The sequence below is a fragment of the Takifugu rubripes genome, chromosome 21 (genome assembly GCF_901000725.2).
Source record: "Takifugu rubripes chromosome 21, fTakRub1.2, whole genome shotgun sequence".
Lineage (NCBI taxonomy): Eukaryota > Metazoa > Chordata > Actinopteri > Tetraodontiformes > Tetraodontidae > Takifugu > Takifugu rubripes.
In genome coordinates this window covers 2926597-2945900 of record NC_042305.1, presented here as the reverse complement: position 1 = coordinate 2945900, position 19304 = coordinate 2926597, and the positions used below count along the sequence as shown (strand labels likewise).

General features: G+C 47.3%; 4 protein-coding genes across 9 annotated transcripts; 1 reads left to right on the top strand and 3 right to left on the bottom strand.

Moving 5' to 3' along the window:
- The first annotated feature begins 2297 nt into the window (after window positions 1-2297).
- phyhip (phytanoyl-CoA 2-hydroxylase interacting protein) lies at window positions 2298-7208 on the top strand. Its single transcript, XM_003974449.3, has 5 exons — window positions 2298-2467; window positions 4481-4661; window positions 5613-5787; window positions 5949-6066; window positions 6315-7208. The coding sequence occupies exons 2-5, from the start codon at window positions 4485-4487 to the stop codon at window positions 6859-6861; spliced, it is 1017 nt and encodes a 338-aa protein (XP_003974498.2). The 5' UTR covers window positions 2298-2467; window positions 4481-4484; the 3' UTR covers window positions 6862-7208.
- Window positions 7209-7350: 142 nt separating this feature from the next.
- Window positions 7351-9691, bottom strand: ppp1r3c2b (protein phosphatase 1 regulatory subunit 3C2, duplicate b). 2 transcript variants are annotated; one of them, XM_029830023.1, is made up of 3 exons: window positions 9222-9691; window positions 9086-9151; window positions 7351-8571 (listed from the first exon to the last, which is right to left on the bottom strand). In XM_029830023.1, exon 3 carries the CDS (start codon window positions 8373-8375, stop codon window positions 7659-7661), a length of 717 nt encoding a protein of 238 aa, XP_029685883.1. In that variant the 5' UTR covers window positions 8376-8571; window positions 9086-9151; window positions 9222-9691; the 3' UTR covers window positions 7351-7658. The 2 variants fall into 2 exon arrangements, with proteins under 2 accessions (XP_029685883.1, XP_011613487.1); XM_011615185.2 differs by having other exon boundaries at window positions 7351-8511.
- A 540-nt stretch (window positions 9692-10231) lies between these two features.
- gins4 (GINS complex subunit 4 (Sld5 homolog)) lies at window positions 10232-12570 on the bottom strand. Its single transcript, XM_003974479.3, has 8 exons — window positions 12361-12570; window positions 12173-12259; window positions 11539-11652; window positions 11371-11468; window positions 11209-11297; window positions 11024-11114; window positions 10793-10897; window positions 10232-10517 (listed from the first exon to the last, which is right to left on the bottom strand). The coding sequence occupies exons 1-7, from the start codon at window positions 12457-12459 to the stop codon at window positions 10801-10803; spliced, it is 675 nt and encodes a 224-aa protein (XP_003974528.1). The 5' UTR covers window positions 12460-12570; the 3' UTR covers window positions 10232-10517; window positions 10793-10800.
- Window positions 12571-13184: 614 nt separating this feature from the next.
- arid5a (AT-rich interactive domain 5A) lies at window positions 13185-19295 on the bottom strand. 5 transcript variants are annotated; one of them, XM_029830200.1, is made up of 8 exons: window positions 19038-19295; window positions 18345-18406; window positions 16493-16613; window positions 16248-16413; window positions 16111-16163; window positions 15373-15470; window positions 15135-15294; window positions 13185-15048 (listed from the first exon to the last, which is right to left on the bottom strand). In XM_029830200.1, the coding sequence occupies exons 2-8, from the start codon at window positions 18368-18370 to the stop codon at window positions 13861-13863; spliced, it is 1812 nt and encodes a 603-aa protein (XP_029686060.1). In that variant the 5' UTR covers window positions 18371-18406; window positions 19038-19295; the 3' UTR covers window positions 13185-13860. The 5 variants fall into 5 exon arrangements, with proteins under 5 accessions (XP_029686060.1, XP_011613484.1, XP_003974527.1 ...); XM_011615182.2 differs by lacking the exon at window positions 16493-16613 and having other exon boundaries at window positions 19038-19290; XM_003974478.3 differs by lacking the exon at window positions 16493-16613 and having other exon boundaries at window positions 18345-19291.
- Between the last annotated feature and the right edge of the window lie 9 nt (window positions 19296-19304).

Below are 19304 nucleotides of genomic sequence, written 5' to 3'. Positions count from 1 at the left end.
AACAACAGCAACAACAACAGCACCTTTCACAACCCCAATGTCACTTTACAGGGGTTAAAAGCAACAACAGTAATACCAGAGGTAGGGTGCAGAGCAGCTGAAGGTGCAACGGCCAAAAGAGGAGAGGTGAGCAGAAGGTCGCTGAGGTGAACTAATGGAGGGGAACAGAGAGAAAGAGTTGGGACATTGTTGTGGAGAAAGCCAGAGATGTAGGGAAGGCCAAGGAGGCGGGGACTTTAAAGGTGAGCAGTAGTATTTTGGAGGTGATGCGATGGCGGATGTGGGGACAGTTGGTGGGGGTTCTGGACAGGATGTGGGCTGCAGCATTCTGGACCAGCTGAAGTTCATGGAGAGATTTAGGGGGAAACTAGAGAACAGAGAATTGCAATAGTCAAGTGACCTTCAGTGGTGTGAATGAGGATACCGGTAGTTGGGTGTGAGGGAGGGGCAGAGGAGGTTGATGTGATGAAGGTGGAAGTAGGTGGTCCTGGTGACGTGATCGATGTGGGGCTGGAGTGAGAGGGTGGAGTCGAGGATGACACCCAGACTCTTGACCGGAAGGGAGGTTGGAATTAATGAGTTGTTGGTGGAGAGGTTGGAAGGGTGAGGGTGAGGAAGAGGAGGGCCTCCTGGACCGAACCCTGGAGAACGCTGGAGGTGACAGAGAAGGGTTTTGAAGTGTTGGAGATGAGTCTGATGAACAGTGCAGCTGGAGAAAGGTGAGATGAACCAGAGGAGGGGGGGTGCTGCTGAGATGGTGGCAAAGGCCACAGTCAGGTCAAGGAGGATGAGGAACGGGAGAAAACCGGAGTCAGCAGCAGGCAGGAGGTCATTGGTGATTTTGATGGAGGCTCTTGGTTGTTGTGGGGGGCAGAAACAAGATTGTAATGGCTGGTAGAAGTTAGTGGGTTTGGAACTGGGATGCTTTTTTTTCAGAAATGGGAGGATTAGAAGAGAGGATGGGGTTATGGCTGCGGAGGGATAATGGCCTTTACCACTGGCGAAGGGAGACACGTGGGGAACCAGGTAACAAATGGAAGGCTTCAATGCCACCACAAACTATTTTCCCAGAGCAACGGCCACAGACGTCGAGGACAAAATCTGTGTCACCCCCCCACCCCCCCGCCTCCACCCACCACATCACCATGTGGGCTGCAACACACAACAAACATATTTACACACCTACATTAGTCATATAACAGGAGCAAAAATGTGTGTATGATTTGACTTCTACCTCTAGACCACCGGTTTCCTCCCTTAGGCCATGGTTAGCGCACACACACACACACACACACACACACACACACACACACACACACACACACACACACACACATACATACATACATACATACATACATACATACATGCCAGATTGGTCTCAGCAGGATAATTGAATGTGTGTATGGCCTTCATCACATGGCTGTTGCCACTGGCTGCTCCCACCTCTGGAGCTGTTATTTGGACGGGGCCACAGCATCACAGCATGACTCATAACGGATGAGTGCAGCTTAATTTCACTCTGAGGATGAAACTGGGTAGTACTAAATCACAATTTGTGATAGTCCACATAGGCGGTGGGATCGTAGCAGCAAGTCATTTTTCAAGTCTAAATATTAGATTTGTTAGAGAATAACACTCTCTCCATGACCCCCGCCTTTATTCCTCGCACACATTTATTGTTTCAGCAGCAGATTATAGCCAGTAATCTCCCTGATGTCTCTTTAATCCCCAACAACATCCCAAATTAAATTGTCCACTGCGGTTGAAGGCACACAAATGTGGTCGCTGAAATAAAAGCCAACAGAAATCTGCTTACTCTGGACTGTGATGGTATCCCTCACCTCTGAGCGGGGGCGGGGGGTTGGCCTGCACGGTTATTCCATATGGCCCAACGGTTGACACAGTTGATTTCGAGGTCTTGCTGGTGATCTGTTATTTGCTATCTTACTCTGAATAAATCACCTCAGCCAGGGGAGGGAACAAAAAGAGGTTACGCTGTCTTGATATCTGAAAGGTGACATGTTTGCAAGCAGCTGAGCATCCAATCGACACTGGAATGCGTGGATTATGTGGCCCAGGGCGGACTTTCATCCAACTGGCCTGCAAGGGCATGATGCTGAGGAGGATTACCGAGCGTCCCGCCGTGGTCACCCTCCACTGGGATCTGGGTTTTTTTTTCAGCTTTTTGATTCATCCATGCAAATATGAGTAAACACCGAGCTCAGAGCCCAGAGCGAAAACAAGAAAGGGAGGGGGGAGGGAGGTGAGGGGGTGGTGGGAGGGGGGAGTTAGAGCATTTGTGTGACACAGAACGGCAAGTGAGGGCGAAACAGATGGAGAGACGGCGAAAGAGGAGTGTTTGCTTCTCCTCCTAATCATTTAATTTTCTCCCGGACGAGCCGTCAACCGCTGCAAAGGGAAGAAGCAGATAGATGAACCCACCGCTGCTCTGAGCCTCGGACAAGTAAGCGATTCTTCAAAATCAGATGACTGCTTGATGATCACTGGACAAAGTTTTAGACAGCTGTAATCTCTCAGTTCAGATCATTTGTTTCTAAATGCGTCGGCGTTCCTTTGAACTTGCACGATCTGCTGATGTGTATACGCAGCAACTGTCCACCTAGATGCCTTTTCGCCAGAGACCGAGGATGCTTCACACGGATCGCTTCATGTGACACGGTTGCTCCTCATTTCCCGAGGTCTTAACGTTGGGTTTAATTGGATGCCAATCACAGCTCATCATTTGTCCATTTGTCATACAGTTAACTACCACATGTCCTGGTTCTTCAGGCTCTATTATTGACATTTCATTTGCTGTAGGTTGGAAAATACCTGAAATTGTGGCAATAGAGCCCCCCCCATTATCCCTAATGCACGAATGCAGCAGCATCTCTATAAAGCAAAAGAAGCCTGATTTGCTGCACAAACCTCAGAGGTGGATTAGGATTTATAACATGAGCCCCTGTTATGCTTATAAGTCAGACCCAGTTGCTTTAATTGGAGTAGTTGCAATCAAAGCAAGTTTTTAAGCTGAGAAAATGCCTCCAATTTCCCATTATAAGTGAAGGTGGCGGCAGAGTATTCATGTGAATTTTATATAGAGCAGCTTTTGAACTGCAAGCATCGCAGAGAGAGTGCACACGGAGCCTTTGATTACTTGTCCTATGAGAGATCTAGCCTTTGTGACCCAGTTTCTATCTCTGAAAAGACGCCATGTGAAGAAAGAACTGAGAACAGCAGCTGGAAGACAGACGAGAGGAAATACACGTGCACGATGTCACGGCTCTCTTATTGGTCCACCATGAAAACGAGCTTATTATTGCACAAATTTCACAGTTGGCTCGCTTTGATGCTGCTGCTGCTGCTGCTCTGCTGCTGCTGCTGCTCTGCTGCTGCTGCTGCTGCTGCTGCTGCTGCTGCTGCTGCTGCTACTGCTGCTGCTGCTGCTACTATTGCTGCTGCTGCTACTGTTGCTGCTGCTGCTCTGCTGCTGCTGCTGCTGCTGCTGCTGCTACTATTGCTGCTGCTGCTACTGTTGCTGCTGCTGCTCTGCTGCTGCTGCTGCTGCTGCTGCTGCTGCTGCTGCTGCTGCTGCTGCTGCTGCTGCTGCAGCCTATCCACCGTGCTCAAAGAGCAGAGAGCACCTTAGCAGCCTGCACAGCCACACATCAGTAGGATCACAGGAGAAATGCCTGTAGTGATTCTACTACGGAGCTATTTTGGGCACATCTGTCATTTTGCATGGAAAAAGTATGAGACAGGGGGGGAAAAAAAGGTTTGTTTTTTCTATCCCTCCCAGGGGAAGTTGAATATGACAATATGAATGACCGGCAGACAATGAAGGAATAGATGAGCAAGGATGACGCACACTTGCCTCGGGAAAATTATAGCAAGAGCTCATAAGAGGAGAGGTGACAGTTAATCAAACCTGGATAATAGATTACCCCCAGTCTGGCAGTCAGGGTCAAGTGCAGCAGCCTGGATCAAACCAAGAGCACACAAAGCCTCCTGTCTCAGTCATAAAAGCTGCAACAAGGTTTTACACTCTCAGGTAGTCTTGGAAATGTGCTTCAGCCATGATAAAGCAGACACCTTTGTCTTCCCGACCGGTGTAACTGCGATATTTAAACTTTCCTCCACAAGAATTACAGCGAGGGGCTGCAAACATGTGATTGTTGTAGGGGGATTATGGAGTTTACGGGGAAAGCAGAGGTTCAGCTGGCACTATATCCAGTTGTGTAAGGATGGAAAGGGTCATTTAAGGGTAAGACAGAGCAAAAATAAGAGAAAAGCGCAGAATGGCGAATATCAATGCAGATACAGATCCTACATGAAAGGTGAATTGGATTGTCCAAGTATGAGACCTATGCTACTAGTTAATCTCTCTTAGCAGATGCTGCCGTTCTCTGGTGGTGGTATTAGCCCTGGATTACTCCCTCCCTAAAAGCTCCTCTTTTTCTCTCCCCTGGGTTTATAGGCAGATGACAGAAATGGACGCCCCTCTCTCCACCCCCTGTAATATCCAGATTTGTGAGGTGACCTGCGACTCTTTCCGGATCATGTGGGACATGACCCCCGAGGACACGACCAGGGCCACACACTTCTTCATCGACCTCAGTCGCAAAGAATGCGGAGACCCAAACCGCTTTAAACACCGGGTGTGGTAACAGGAGTGTGTGTCGGCTGTCTGTCATGTTCCTCCACTCATCTGCTCATCCCAGGACATCATTCCATTTTCATGACTGATTAGCAGAGAAAGTTTTTTTTTTGCCGTGTAGTTTCTGTCCTTAAAAATCAGGAGAAACTGAGGCAGATGTATCCGGATTAACAGACAGGCCCAAAATGATAATTACATTTGTCTGAAAATACAAAACATCATTTGTGCCCTTTCAGTCACTTCTAATACAGGCAAAGAAAGAAGGAAAGCAAGAAAATGAGCTCAGTCAATAGCTTCAGGCCAATGACTCCTCTTCAAACCGGAACAATTGTTTTTGCATAATTGGATTTCACGCACCACTGACAAAATACAGTAATTATCTTGGCTTTTTAAAACAAATGAAAGAAATTTGTTTTTATGCCTATTAACGTCAAGCAGTGTAGACTTTAGCTACAGACCAGCAGATGAATCGCATCTTTATGTTTAGAGATCATAAATAATCGCATTAGGAAGGCAAAATATCTGCTTCTATTTAGGTCCTCATTGGTACCAGTCCCGCCACCTCAGACGCAACCGGACTGGTTATCATGGATCTGTGCACAAGATCACCATCTGGACCATGCAGAACTCCCTGATCGACCTGTAGGTCCTGTCAGTGCCCAAATCCAGCCTCAGTCGCTGGAGCCAAAAGATCTCCTCTCATTTTCTGATGACATAAACGTGCTGTAACCATGGCCTCTCTGTGCGACCGGTGTTTGAACAGCTGTGAGGACCAAAGCGGGCCTTGAGTGAAGGGTTCAGCCTCTGAGGCACAAACAAACCTGCATCAGAGGTGTTTCCATGGATTCCGCGGTACTAAGCTGTGCGTCTTAAGCCTGAACAAAAGCGCTGATTTGATTAGATGCATCCTGATTAGTCTTTAATTATGAATTGAACCTGAACTCCTGTTCAGGATGTCCCCACCAAACTTGTGGCCAAGGCGGTGCCGCTTCCCATGGCCGTGAGAGGTCACTGGTTCCTCAGCCCCAGGACAGAGTACTGCGTGGCCGTCCAGACCGCCATCCGACAGCCGGACGGCGAATACCAAGTGTCAGAGTGGAGCCAAGTGGTGGAGTTCAGCACAGGAGGTATGATGGGATTATTTATAGAGCTGGACTATTTCAAATAAAAGGAAGGGAAAAGAAGAGCAAAGAACTGCTGTGAGCAGAAGTGGCAAAAACTCCGTTTCAGGATAAAGTGATTAGCATTTCAAAGAATCTGAGTCTTCATTTCCCTTTCAATTTGGCAGATTATGCCATGGAACACCTACAGCAGCTTCTTGACAAGGCCACCGGCTCTGCAGGGAGGCTGCTGAAATTCTCTGTCTTTTATCGCAACCAGCATCCAGAATACTTTGACTTTGTCAGGTTAGTCCTGCAGTCTCGTCTTCGCTGTGGTTGTTATGCTGTATATCATGCCGACTTTACAGATACAGAGCTCAACTCTACATACACGTGTGTGTGTGTGTGTGTTTGGCAGAAATATGATGAATGTTGAAGTTTACTTGATCTAAATGTAGAAACAGCCTATTTTTTTATGTCGGTCTCTAACTTTAGCGTGCCAGAAGATGATTGAAAACACTAAAATAAGAATGTCTCCTCTTGTTTTTCTTTAGGAGGGAGTGTGGAGGTCTGATGCGTCCGGCCCTGAAAGACTGCAGCGGCAGTCATGGTTCTCCCATCAACAGCAAGCTACACGGAGTCTTCTTCAGTTGCAACACAGAGTTTGATACGGGCCTTCCGTCCAGGGACTCCCCCTACGGCCCCCTGCGCTTTCACATCCCTGCTGGACGCCTGCTGAACCCCAACATCAGCCTGTACTTTGCAGACTTCTACTGTATGTACACAGCCTATCACTATGTGGTCCTGGTGCTGGCCCCCGTTGGCTCGGAGGGAGACACGTTCTGTCGCCCTCGTCTCCCCATGTTGGACTTGGCCTCGAACCCCTTTCTCACATACACTGAGCCCCACAGGCCCGGGGAGGAGCCCGTCTTCTGCCACGCCAGTGACGTCATACTGGAGGTGCTCTTCACAGACCCGGTTCCCTTGGACCAGGGCAGCGTGGAGCAGATCAGCGGGCACCACCAGCTCATGAGTCTGACCACAGCCAACGCCAAGAAGGACCCGAGCTGCAAAGTGTGCAATATCAGCGTGGGACGCTGAGGTGGGCGCGGTGCAGGGCACGTCCAGTCCTGATCTGATGGCATGCTGACAGCAGCAGAGTTGGCGGCTCATGCAGCGTGAGCCTGCTGCTGCCTCCCCCCACCCGCCCAGGTCTGAACTATAATACTCAGTATATCACAGGACAGTGTGTGTGGCGGATTATTGTCGTGATCACACCTGGAGATACAGTAAATGTTCAAAAAATATAACTAAAAGTCTTCTTTTAGGTCTGGGCAAGAAACATCTGTGTATGTGAATGGTTGTGTTACCCCCCCCCCCCCCACCCCAAAACAACTTACATTTTCTCCCATAAACATATTCTAAATTCAGTTTGGATCTTGTTAATGTTTAATCTAGTCGTGGGAATAACCTGGTGACAGAAGTGAACCTCGCCAGGGTGATGCAGCTAAACTTTAATTTAATTTGGAACCCCCCAGAGGAGGATCTCAGACTACATGTTAACATCAATAATACGTCATTCACAGGTTCTCTTTTACTGCTTTAATGGAGGGCTGAACGTCCCAGCCCACATTTATGCTGCTTCCACAGTTAAACGTGACAATAGTAGCTAGACTCAGTTTGTCAGTGTGGAACATTAGGAGGACGCCCACGATTCCCAGTCCTGTCCCTGCTGGTCTGTAACCTCTGACATAAAAAGGGAATCTGAGGAAAGCCCAAAAGGAAAATGGTTGTAGTCCAAAATCCAAAAGTTGTTGTGGAGTTAATGGGTTCAACAGGAGAGGATTGAAACATTAGCAGTAAAGTGAAGACTGTACAAACGTAAATAGAATCTTGAGTTAAGCTCTTTTATGTACAGAATTCCCACAGCAAAGATGCGAACTCACACAAACAGCAACACTGTAATTCTGTCCACTGTTGTTGTCCCAGAAGGGCTCAGCGTGGCCCCCCGGTAAATAAAACAAGCAGAACTCGATCTTCCTTTTGGCATCGAGCACTCTTGGAACAGCAATGTCAAATTCAAAGATGTCCGTCTCGGGCCCTCCGAAGCGTTTCTGCAGGTACACACAGGCCACATCCTGGTAGCTCTGCCAGGAGTCAAAGGTGATGCGCACGCGGACGTCCTTCTGGAAGCTGACGTTCCTGACTCGGACAGTGCCTTGCAGGACGTGGTCAGTGACGCTGCAGTTCTCCAGGGTGACCATGCTCTTTGCCAGCTTGGCGCGGAAGGCCTGGAAGTCTGCAGACGGCTGCGGGAAGCCCAGTTTGAGGCGCGTTCCTGGGCAGCAGGTGCTGACGGTGCAACTGTAGCCGTCCTCTGTCATGCTCCCCAACCCCTGCAGGGACGGCAGCAGTTCCAGGTCGGACTGCTCCTCTTCATCGGAAAACATCCTCACCGCCGCTAGAGACAATCCACACGAGTCGGCGAAAAACACCCGTCTGTTCCTGATCGGGAGCGAGATTTCATCCTCATCCAGGATGCACGCTGCCGGTTGGCCCAGGCAGGCCGTGCCGAAGGTGTCTGCGGGGAAGAGGCCAGGCGGTGGAGGGCGCATGCAGGGGCGCTGGGGCTTCAGGATGGGAACCCACACGTGAGGACAGAGCTGCTTACGTTGGTTCAAGTAGAGCCTGACAGCGATCTCCGCGAGCCCAGCTGACTGGGCGGCGGACCGGAGACCAACCGGCAGGACGCTGACAAGACAAAGAACGAGACCTTTGCATTGACAGAGTCAGTGAGACTCAGCAACCTCACTGCCAAATACACAAAAATGTACTTGAGAAGGGTAAAAATGGTGACATACACATCATTACTGGCAATGCTTAATGACAATGTACATATAGACGTTTATATTATTTATGTATATGGCCTGCATGCTTTGTACAACATGCAGCATGTAAAGATTTTGCATGTGCGTCAATAAATGGTGAGATAGGAGCCAGTTGTTGGTCCAGAGGTTCATAGTTGTGTATGTTGTTATCAGGTTTCTGCAGCGTGACATGCAGGAAACACACACCCACAACCACCCCCCCCCCCCCCCCACACACACACACACACACACACCCACAGTGTAGAATGTCTGCATTAAGCGTATCTAACAGAGAAATATGAGGAAACAACAATGCAACGCTGTAAATAAAGGACCAGAGGTGCACAAATGTCTTGAATCCTGAAAAATGGAAATGAGAAAGTTTCTTCCAAGTTTCAGAGAAAATAAGGTAAATAAATGCCACAGAACCGCTGACGTTATAGTGGAGGTTTGCTTACGTTGCAGAGGACATCTCCATAGTCAGCCTGATGTGGGACCAAGATTCTCCTTGGCTGGTTCCAGTTCTACACACACGGAACACTGAATATAAGTCGCACATTTGGGTTTGTGTTTTCTTGTTAAGCTTCTACTTACAAGCTCTGCGGGGTGTGAACACCTCCGTGCCTGCGGCCGGCTGCTGCACAGGTCCCGTTCTATTTATATCACCTCGCTGTCCTGGTGTCAGCTCCTCCCTCACAACGGTCCTGACCAATCAGGTGTCTTGGACCGCACACAAAATATCCATTTCACGTCATTCCCATTAAATATGCCTCAGATTAGCTGCACCTTTCTACAACTAAGCCATTTTAGCCTGACAGGTAAACAAAAATGATAAATGTGCGATATATGTGGGAGATTCGTGCCAAAGTTCATGTGCTCGGCCCCATGTCATGGAAACTATTGCAGTCATCCCAGACTCTATTCCCAGACCTGGCCTGTCTCCTGGCCCGGAGAGACAAGGGAATGTGGAGGACAGACATACGAGCCCCTGATTTCTGAATATTAGCACTTGATGGGGGTCGTGTCATGCAGATTTCAGGCATCGGTATCAAAAATTGGAGGAGCTTCAGCTGAGCCAGGAGACCAAGGTCTGGTCTTTTCAGGTCTGATGACTAAAATGAATCACCAGATTGATGAGAACATTAAACCCACACAAAGCAAAACATCTGATTTCCTTGTGAATGCTTTCATTTGCCCTCAATATTTTGAAAACGAGTCGATAATCTTTATTAAAGATGCTACTTGCCATGAGCCCAGCACCATCATAAGGTTTTATTGCTCTTCCTCACACAGAGCAGCAGTGCAGGTTTTGGCTCCAAAGACAATTTATGAGAAACAGCCTAAACGCTGCTCAAGACAAACGGTAACTTTTGAACTATAAATGCATTGTTTGCAATTTGAGGAATGCATATTTAGGAGTGGGGATCTTTAAAACATGCCAAGCAAAAGCAAAAATGTCCTTTCAGACATGCAAATGTATCACTCCATCACGTGCACTGTGGATTGGGAAGGACAGGGACGCAGAGGAGGCGATGAAATTTCACCTCTGAGTCAGATGATGCATCAGCTCCGAGGAAAAAGCCAATAAATGTGAATAATCTGGATAAAGTCAACAGAATTGTATTTACAGACACCAACACAACAGAATTCATTTAAAATTATGTAACCAAAGCTGTGTTGTGACACCATTTAGTCCATCCAAAAATAACACAGCTGCAAACGCTGCTTCACTGATCAGAGTTCATTTGGTAATATGCTCCACCGCCGTCAAGAAAACCTGCACTAATATCTCATTTTAATCCAAGAAACGAGTCCTTGAACGCGACGGCAGCGACTTGCACGTTCAGCTTCCTTGTCAGTGCGACAGAGTTGGAGCCCAAACCATCAGTCCTGAAAAAGAAACACGATTAAAGTCCCTCTATTGCACAACAAACCAACAGCACTGCCTTTTTAAAAAAAATAAAATAAAATAAAACATAAAACACCTCTTAGGAGATTAATATTGACTTGTATTGTCTGTTACTGAGATACAAACGTGTGCAAAAAAAAGAGAGCTATAAATAAATCCAGATGTCACTGCAAAGCAATGGCTTATGTAAGACGGCTGATGAGTTGACAGATGTCAGCAGGCGAGAGCCCGAGAGCAGGAACCACTTATTACTTACGTCTATATTCATATTAGCTGCACGGCTCCAGTTGAAACGAGTGGAGCTACAGTTCGATACCGCATGAGATGCTGGGAGCCCTCTTCCAGATCCACAACATACTCTCTGCCATAAAACAGATCAGACAAACATCAGCCAATTTTGTCTCTTCACACGTCAATATAACTTGTAAATGAGCAACACCGCCCCCTAGTGGCAGCTGACAGCTGGTTTCAGTGGGATGAACTTCACCTTTGATCGTCTGTTTCAGGCTCAACCAGGATGTTCTCCTGCGACTCTTTGGCCCGCAGGAACACAAAGGAGTCCAGACAAGGCTCAGGAACTGGGAATACATCAGAACACAAAGGAGTTATGGCGAGGCTGCTCAGTGGCAGCAATGCTTCCAGAATAAAAAGGAGATAAGAGAAGATTTTCACCAGCTTTGAGCATATCCACAGTCTGAAGGTTGGGTGGCATCCGCTTCAGTGCCACAGCTTTCAGGTAGGCCTCCGTGTTGCTGTAGTACCTGCGCGTTGTACGACTTGTAATAACGGTACATATTAGAGCAAACAGCCCAAGTTAAATTCCACTGTTCTCACTCTTTGGCGAAGGCAAACTCCTCTGGTGAAAGCAGCGACGGCTCTCCCGCCTGTCGGCACTTCTCCTTCTCCAACACGTGCGGGAAAAACTTTTCAATCTGACAGACGACAAGTGATCAGCGGCAGCGAGAGGATCGCTTGAAGCGCGGCATGTCTAAACTCACTGACCTTCTGCAGGCGAGAGCGCAGGTAGCTGCTGAGCACAAACCGAATCCGGTCTATTTCCATGCGATGAATGCTGGCCTTCATGTCGCCTTTCTTCACCCGCTGAAGGTTGGCGTCCTGTTGGAGGACAAGTGAAGGACGCCGTCAGCTATGAATCACGTCAATATTGGGTCACCGAGAGCTTCAGTGTTACTGGAACAAAAATATGAGCGTGCAAAGAAAAACCACCTAAGGTACACAGATGAAGGCATGTTTAGTCCTAAAAATCAATACTAGCTAATTTTAATGATATAAAATCATATAGTATGTTTTAGAGAACCATTTATGAGAGATTAATTCGTAAAGATTAAAAGAAAACCAGGCGAACAAGTTCGTAAACTGTCATTTCCATTCCGTCTGTCCTTGTTGCCATGGTAACACATGCAGCGCCGCCTGGTGGCCGCTTCTAGACTGCACGCAAACCTCTCCACGATCAGGTGATTCTATCTTCATTTGAATTCGCTATCATTGGTTTAACAATAGACCATAATGCGTTTAACAGCGCGGAACTACATTTTGGATAGTTCCTACAAACTCGGCATAAATCTATGCACATTTAACTTTTGGAAAGAAAAAGCGGCAGCAGCTGTAAAGTCACCATGTGAGTCAGCTGCTCCATCACGCACTCCACCACCTCCGCTTTGTTCTCCAACAGCTCCGGCGAGAACTTCTCATTCAACCAAGCCTGCCAGTGAAGAGGACAAAAGACCAGTCACACCAGTCACACTGCTGGACTGGTTAAACACTTTGTTGTCAAACCGAACGACCGTGTTATTGTTCACTCACTTCTTCCAGTTTAGCGATCAGCTCCGCCGGCGTCATAACATCCTCCTGGCTGTCATCTTGGTTGACGTCGCATTCGTCCTCAAATGTCGCGTCTGACATTTTACACGAATACCCCGAAACACACTTGAGACGAGACGAGTTGGACCGGCGCGTTTTCGCACCAGGAACTTGATTATTCCCGCCACGCCAGCTCTTCTCGCGAGATTTGGGTGCTATTTTGTCCCTCTACATGGGTTGCAAGGAAGGCGCTGTGTATCGGTGATTGTTGTCTTGTAGCCACGATACACACGCACGGTATATTTAATGATCTTATTGTAAAGTTGTCGTTTTAAAAAAAAATCATGGTTGTGTTAATTGGCTGCTGCGATTGTAGTCAGAAGGAATAAATTGCCTGATAACATTGGCTCCTGTAAGACCTGCGACAGGACAAATAAACCCCATTTAAGTCCATAATACAGTATACTGCTCGGCAGACTTGTGATATTCAACTGTCATAATAGTTATAATTATACTGAAAATCAAGAAAACCAAAAAGGTAGACATGTGTCATTTGTATTTGCCCAAGCAGAAGTCCAAAGCTAACAGTCTCGGATTAAGTATTAATAAAATATTTAATCATTTAATAGTCGTGCTAAATATAGGCCATTTTTTTGTGTATAAAATGCTGTTCCGCATATTTATCACAGTAAATATGGGTTTAACTCAGCACCAGGCCTGCATAGACTATATAACTAATGTGACACTGGCATCTGTGCCTATAAAAAGCATTTCTTGTTACAAAACCTTGGTTTTAGATATTTTGGAAGGAATGCAAATGAAAAATGTTTTTATTTTTGGGAAATTCTGTTTATTATTTATACCTTAACCAGACTGGTTTATACCTTTTAAGAAAACAGAAAGAGGAGGTCAATCTCAACCACTGACCAAAAAAATGTAAGTTTAACACAGAATATTGTGCAATAATGAGTCACTGGAAATAGTCTTCAGTTTCTGAAAAGGCTGGTTTTAGTTCATAAAAGTGGGGTTTTCCCACAAACCCTTGCTGGAAATAAAACAGGACAAAAAGGTTTCACATACTTTTATATTTAAATACACACACAGCAAATATGGACCAACTTTCACATTAGAGTGGAATAAGAAAGTTCTTTTTCTCTTGTAAAAAAAAACAAAACCCAACTGATATTCTGATCTTTCAGAGATGTAATCTTGGTCACTGAACTGATAAATATGCTAATCATGACAGATTTAACCGGGTGACTTTCGGGTAATTTGAATTTTCCATTGTAGCCCTGAGAGATAAAGAATGCACCTGTTTTGTTGTGCTTGGAAGGTTCTCGCTGTTTCTCTGCACATTTGTTCATGATTCACTGCTGTGACTTTATTTCCCTCCAATTTGATTTAGTTTCAGGTGGGCAAAACAGTTCCAGAGCCACAGAATTGAGCTCAACATTCATGCTGAGGGTCGAGCCATCCAGACGACACAGTACACTGCCAAAAGACTCAGAAATTGTGGGGATAAATAGGGGTCATGGCTGGGGAGAAGTATCCTGTTTGGGGGGTCAACTGTGGAAGTGTGTAGGGATATTGGTAAACAGCAGAGCCAATGAGAGCAGACTGAGCCAGGCCCACTGGGACCTGGTGGTACAGGAGCTGGGACGGGGGCAGCCTCATCCTGTTGGACAGAAAGGTGGGATGTAACAGGGACTGCTGCTGAGAGTCTCGGCCAGCTTTGTCGTAGTTTGACAGCACGCATGACTGCTGGCGGCTGGCGGTGGGGTGAGACAGGCCGTGCTGAGCGGCGGGCGCTTTCTGAGGCACCGTCCTGGGTTTGTCCCTCTTCTCCATCTGAAAAGGCCACGGAGACGTCGGCTTTTTAGCGCAGGGGGGATAGTCGTCCTGCTGCAGCAGTCTGACCTGATGGCCTTTAACAGGTGGCCGGATGGGAGCGGGCCGCAGCGGCTGCACAGATTTGGGGATGACTTTGGTGAAGCTGGAGGTTGATGCTGGAGCCCAGTCGGACTTTATGTTAAAAGTGGGATGTGGGCGTGAAGCGTGGGGAAAATATTTGTTGCTTATTTTGTGGATTGGCCTCCACATTGAGTCTTTAATCGAGTCTGCAGGTTGGGAGTTATCCTTTTCTTTTCTGGATACCTCAGCACAGCCTGAAGTTTTGCGTTCCTCACTCCAGCCAGACTTGTTTTCCCCGGAGTCGGAGGGGTTGTCAGGCAACTGGGAGCCGCACGCGGGTTTATCTCCGTTCTCTGCTGCTCCGTCATCTGAAGAAACCGAGTAGGGAGAAGGGCTCCTGGAGGAGAAGGGGGACAGCGGGACTGGGGAGCCATCCGAGGAGTTGCAGTTGTGGCTGGAATAAGCCTGTGCAGGGGACTGGGAGCACTGGATGACTGAGGGCCTCTCCTTCTCCTCGCCCTGAGGAGAGCTCAGGCTCGCCTGCGCCATCCGCTTTTTCTTCTCTAGCGGGGAGATGACCTCTCCGGCAGCAGAAGGGACGTGAGCGTTCCAGGGGCTGGATGTCGGCACCTGCACGAGGCGAGCGTAGACAGATGTGCACCGGTTGCCGACAGCTCTGTTTGGCTGGCGTGGGTCAGGGGCGGCAGCCCAGAGCGCAGGGAGGGGCTGCATCGCTGCACTGCTATGACACACAGCTTCAGGAGTCCTCCGTGGGAGAATCTGGAAAATAACACACAGGACGTCCCTTCACCTCCTACCTAACACACAGTTTTGGTCCTCGTACTGATAGATATCAGCCTGCTTACCTCAGAATCCATCTCTCTGTCCGAATGAGTTATTTTCCTCTTCTTTTCAGCCTTTTGGACCTTGCCATCCAAATTTCTCTTATATGGTTTCCGTGGTTTGCTCGTGGGCAGAGGTCTATCGTCCTCTCCTTTCATATGCCTTTCAAACGGCAGCACCAGCCTGAAGACAGATGTTTTTGTAAGTATGGATCGGGTGATCGGTATAGCTGAAGCAGTCTGAAAAAGAATCAGTCCTCACTTTTCATAGTGTTTGCGAGTGCAGGTAGCAGCACTGGTGCTGCCCGGACTTCCTCCCAGCTCATCGTACACTTTCTTCCAAAGACGCCGAGCTGTCACCTGTTAACATATATAAAACAGGGATATTGAGGCCTTCAATGGTTCCCCAATAATTAGCGCATTGTCAAAACTCTACTTCTCAAATCAAAGTCAAAATATGAAGCATTTCATTAATGTTGAATCTAAATGATGTTATTTTGCCTTGAAAACATTTTTAATTCTGTCCCACCACTCAACATTTTAATAAACAATTAACAAGAACTGGTTGTATTCTCCAAATCTTTTTTTTTTTTTTAAACCAAAACAAAACTACAAGACACTTCTGACATGTGATCAAATGTGTGCATTCACTTGGGAGCAGACATTTTACCACTTCTACGTGCACCCCTGTAAGTGACAGTTAGAAGTATGTAGAAAGAATATCGCGTTGTATGAAGAGAAAGTTGAACAGTGCAAAACATTGCTAGAGATCCAGTGGTGGCGCCCCCTGGTGGTCGTGTGAACAATCGCACACATCTATTGCCCTTTCCTGTCGTGCAAAACTAAAAACTGAAGCTGCCTGTAAATCAAGGCGGAGGTGTTACATGCTAAAATACTAATGTTGCTCTAGCGTTCCCTTGTATTCCATCTGCATTTTTCATCTCAGCTCTCTTGTTTTAAAGTTGGCTTGGTTCACACAGCCAAATGAAGAAGCACTCACAGAATCGTAGCCTCCAAGTTTCTCCACAGTTTTGTAGATCATCCAAAGATTAACTGCAGGGGACAGATCACGACAGATCATGAGAATACGTCCAGCTTTCCTGCGTAGGATGGATTCCGCAGCCACGACGAACTCACTCTGCTTGAAGCCCAGATGTGGGATCCTTTCTATGGGTGATCCTCTTTCTTTCATGAACGTGTGCAGGCTGGAAACAAAGGTCTTCTCTTCCATATGCACACCACTGGGCCTGGCTTCGTCTTCACATTCAGTCATGGAGTCACGGATTTCAATAACAGCAGACGCCTGCGGTGCCAGACACATCAGCTTTTTATAGGACACGGCTTTGCATTTTTTGTAAATGTTATAAAATCCAATCATTTACTGTCAGTGCCTTGGTCACGGCTCGGTAAGCACACACTCTCATGGGATACAGAGAGGAAAGATCAAAGTCGGATAGTAGGGTTTTACCACTACTTTCAATAGATAACCGCTGCACATCCTGTCTGGAGAGAAAGCAGCAGACTTGTGAGGTTTTTGGTCTACAGGCGTCTCTCACTGCTCTCACAAACAAACAGACCCAGACGGTTTTCATAACAGGCAGGAAACAAGCAGTGACGAAGGCAGGAGCCTTTCTTTGGAAGGTGATAAGTGCTGACGTCGACCCGAGCGTGGCTGGAGAGGCCCGGCGCCAGAAATTCACAATGTCACTCTTTGTGGTTTTAAAGGAGAAACGAAACAGGGGAGGCACACGTCATTAAAACCAGCCGTTAATAGGAGGATTCAGTTCAGAGGATGTTCAAGTCTGTTTATCCATCTGTCCGTCCATCTGTCCATCTGTCCGTCCATTTATCTGTCTGTCCATTTATCTGTCTGTCCATTTATCTGCCTGTCATCTATATATCTGTCCGTCCATTTGTCTATCTGTCCATTTTTCTGTCTGTCCATCCATATCTCTGTCCATCTGTCTGTCCATTTATCTGTCCGTCCATTTATCTATCTGTCCATTTATCTGTCTGTCCATCCATCTGTCGGTCCACCTATCTGTCCATTTATCTGTCCATCCATCTGTCTGTCCATCTATCCATCTGTCTGTCCATCTATCCATCTGTCCGTCCATCTATCCATCTGTCCGACCATTTATCTGTCCATCTGTCTGTCCATTTATCTGTCCGTCCATTTATCTGTCCATCTGTCTGTCCATTTATCTGTCCGTCCATTTATCTGTCCATCTGTCTGTCCATTTATCTGTCCGTCCATTTATCTGTCCATCCGTCCGTCCGTCCATCCATCCCTCCATCAGACAGGTGTTAAACGATTTTGACGTTGTCAATATCTAATTTTGAATCACCCCTTCAGAAGCTGCTTCACTTCAAAGCCAAACACTGTAAGACAAAAATGACTCAAGTTGGTTTCACGTTGAATCTAGTTCCTCTGCGCAGTTCCGGGTTCCGAGAACCAGGCCTGTGGAGTGAGTAATAGTGGGGGTACTGGCCTGTGAACCAAGACGGCCTCAGAGGAGCCTGCTGAGAGAATTTAGGGCTCGATCCTCCCCGTAAACCCGTGCCACCGCCACCGAGTTTTCTTTCAGGCGTGATTCATGAAAACGGTGCGTTTGTGGTTATTTAACAGGAAACGTCTGCGCTCAAAGCCGCACGCTGGAGCCTCCTTCAACAGGCAGACTTTTGATTTCCATTCTGTGAAATATTTTCGAGGGCTGTTGCTCCTGGAAACGTGCGTGGGCGACGCTGATGTCAACGTGGCGATACGCGACTCTTGCGATGACTGGCAGCGTCGCCCACCGACAGGCCACAGAAACCACGGACCTCACAACTGACATCGGCCTCTGGAAATGTGCCCGGCCGGCGTGCACGGCTCATATTGCTGCCTGCCTCTGGTTTCAGCCGCCAGAACGGCCCCTGCCAGGACCGGCTGCACTTTCTGTGACGTCTCTCATATTGAGCCAGGAGGGGTGTGAAATGAGTCTGATCTCAAAGTGTGTGGGGGGGGGGGGCTAGAATCGCAAATTCCTGTTGTCACACGCAGCCTTCAAGCTGAAACAGCCGTCCACGTGCAGGCCTGCGCGCACGCGCACTCAGACAAATGTGCTGCTATCTTGAGCCGAGCGAAAAGGGAAATGAGAACGACACATCACTCATTAGGTGCCACTTATTAACTGTAACTGATGACGACCGTGGCCAACCGCCAATAGCTCGGGGCTGATGTCAGCGCCTTACCTTCGTCTCTGGCGCCTCCTCTTCATCACCGGCCGACATCTGGTCGCTCTGCTCCCCTTGAGCTTCAGACATCGAGTAAATTGGGTTTAGAGATCAAGCTGAGCATCATGTATGTATATATAATAACTACAGTCAGTGGAACACATTGCCAGCTGAGTAAGATATAGAACCACAGGTCTCAAACCACTTCCTGCTCAAGAACAAAACCACTTTTGCATTTAACACAATATATTGTGCAGTGTCGTTGATTCTATAAATCTTCTGTAAGGACGGTATTGATGACCTTTGGCGTCCGATTCGATTCTAAGAACAGCTGGTCCCCGAGCTCGCAGCCCTCCGCCCACTGTAATATCATTTATGTACAAAGCCAATATGCCTCTTGCTTGAGATCACTGGTTTCCTGTGCTGTGGCTTGAACTTAAATTCTGCTTTCAGTAGCCTTTGACTTCTCCATTTCTCTAACATTAGAACACTTTTTAAAAAGCTCCTTAAAAGCGTGCAAGTGCGCGCAAAGCCTGGGCCAAATCAATCATTGAGGTTTTACAGTGTGTAAACTCTTCCCAGGCAAATATTGGCAACATTTCTATAGCTTCATTTTTTCACCAGCAAGTAAAGTTTTAAAGTCTTTAAAGTCTCCGTGGAGCTCTGTAAATGAGGCTTGCTGAGAGCTATAGAGCTGAAAATGATTCTCACCCATTTCCAGGTGTCTTCAGATCTGTGGTCCAACCTTGTTGTGACAGTAGTTTGTGCGTCTTCAGCTTCACACCAGCGAGCAGGAAGGTGTCTGCAGTCAACTCGTTCATTGGTCGACAGCGGACGAGTTTGGGAAACCGAGTTTCACATTTATTTTCTCTTCAGCGTCTCATCTTCTGAGTTTCAGACACCCCTCCCCAAAGAAACCTGCTCTTCATTCTCGAAGTTTTATTTCTAAAATCTAGTAGATATTGAGTGGGTCTATCA

Bases quoted from the DNA above. Each gene is read 5' to 3' on its own strand.
- phyhip (XM_003974449.3), top strand. From the start codon at position 4,485: ATGACAGAAATGGACGCCCCTCTCTCCACCCCCTGTAATATCCAGATT. The intron at 4,662-5,612 runs GTGTGGTAACAG...ACTCCTGTTCAG, and splicing joins CAAACCGCTTTAAACACCGG to GATGTCCCCACCAAACTTGT. The intron at 5,788-5,948 runs GTATGATGGGAT...TCAATTTGGCAG, and splicing joins GGTGGAGTTCAGCACAGGAG to ATTATGCCATGGAACACCTA.
- arid5a (XM_029830200.1), bottom strand. From the start codon at position 18,370: ATGAAGAGGAGGCGCCAGAGACGAAG. The intron at 16,164-16,247 runs GTGAGTTCGTCG...TGTCCCCTGCAG, and splicing joins ACATCTGGGCTTCAAGCAGA to TTAATCTTTGGATGATCTAC. The intron at 15,049-15,134 runs GTAAGCAGGCTG...GTTATTTTCCAG, and splicing joins ACAGAGAGATGGATTCTGAG to ATTCTCCCACGGAGGACTCC.
- gins4 (XM_003974479.3), bottom strand. From the start codon at position 12,459: ATGTCAGACGCGACATTTGAGGACGAATGCGACGTCAACCAAGATGAC. The intron at 11,298-11,370 runs GTGAGAACAGTG...TACAACGCGCAG, and splicing joins GAGTTTGCCTTCGCCAAAGA to GTACTACAGCAACACGGAGG. The intron at 10,898-11,023 runs GTGAAGTTCATC...GTTTTATGGCAG, and splicing joins CCTGAAACAGACGATCAAAG to AGAGTATGTTGTGGATCTGG.
- ppp1r3c2b (XM_011615185.2), bottom strand. From the start codon at position 9,105: ATGGAGATGTCCTCTGCAAC. The intron at 8,512-9,085 runs GTAAGCAAACCT...TTGTCTTGTCAG, and splicing joins ATGGAGATGTCCTCTGCAAC to CGTCCTGCCGGTTGGTCTCC.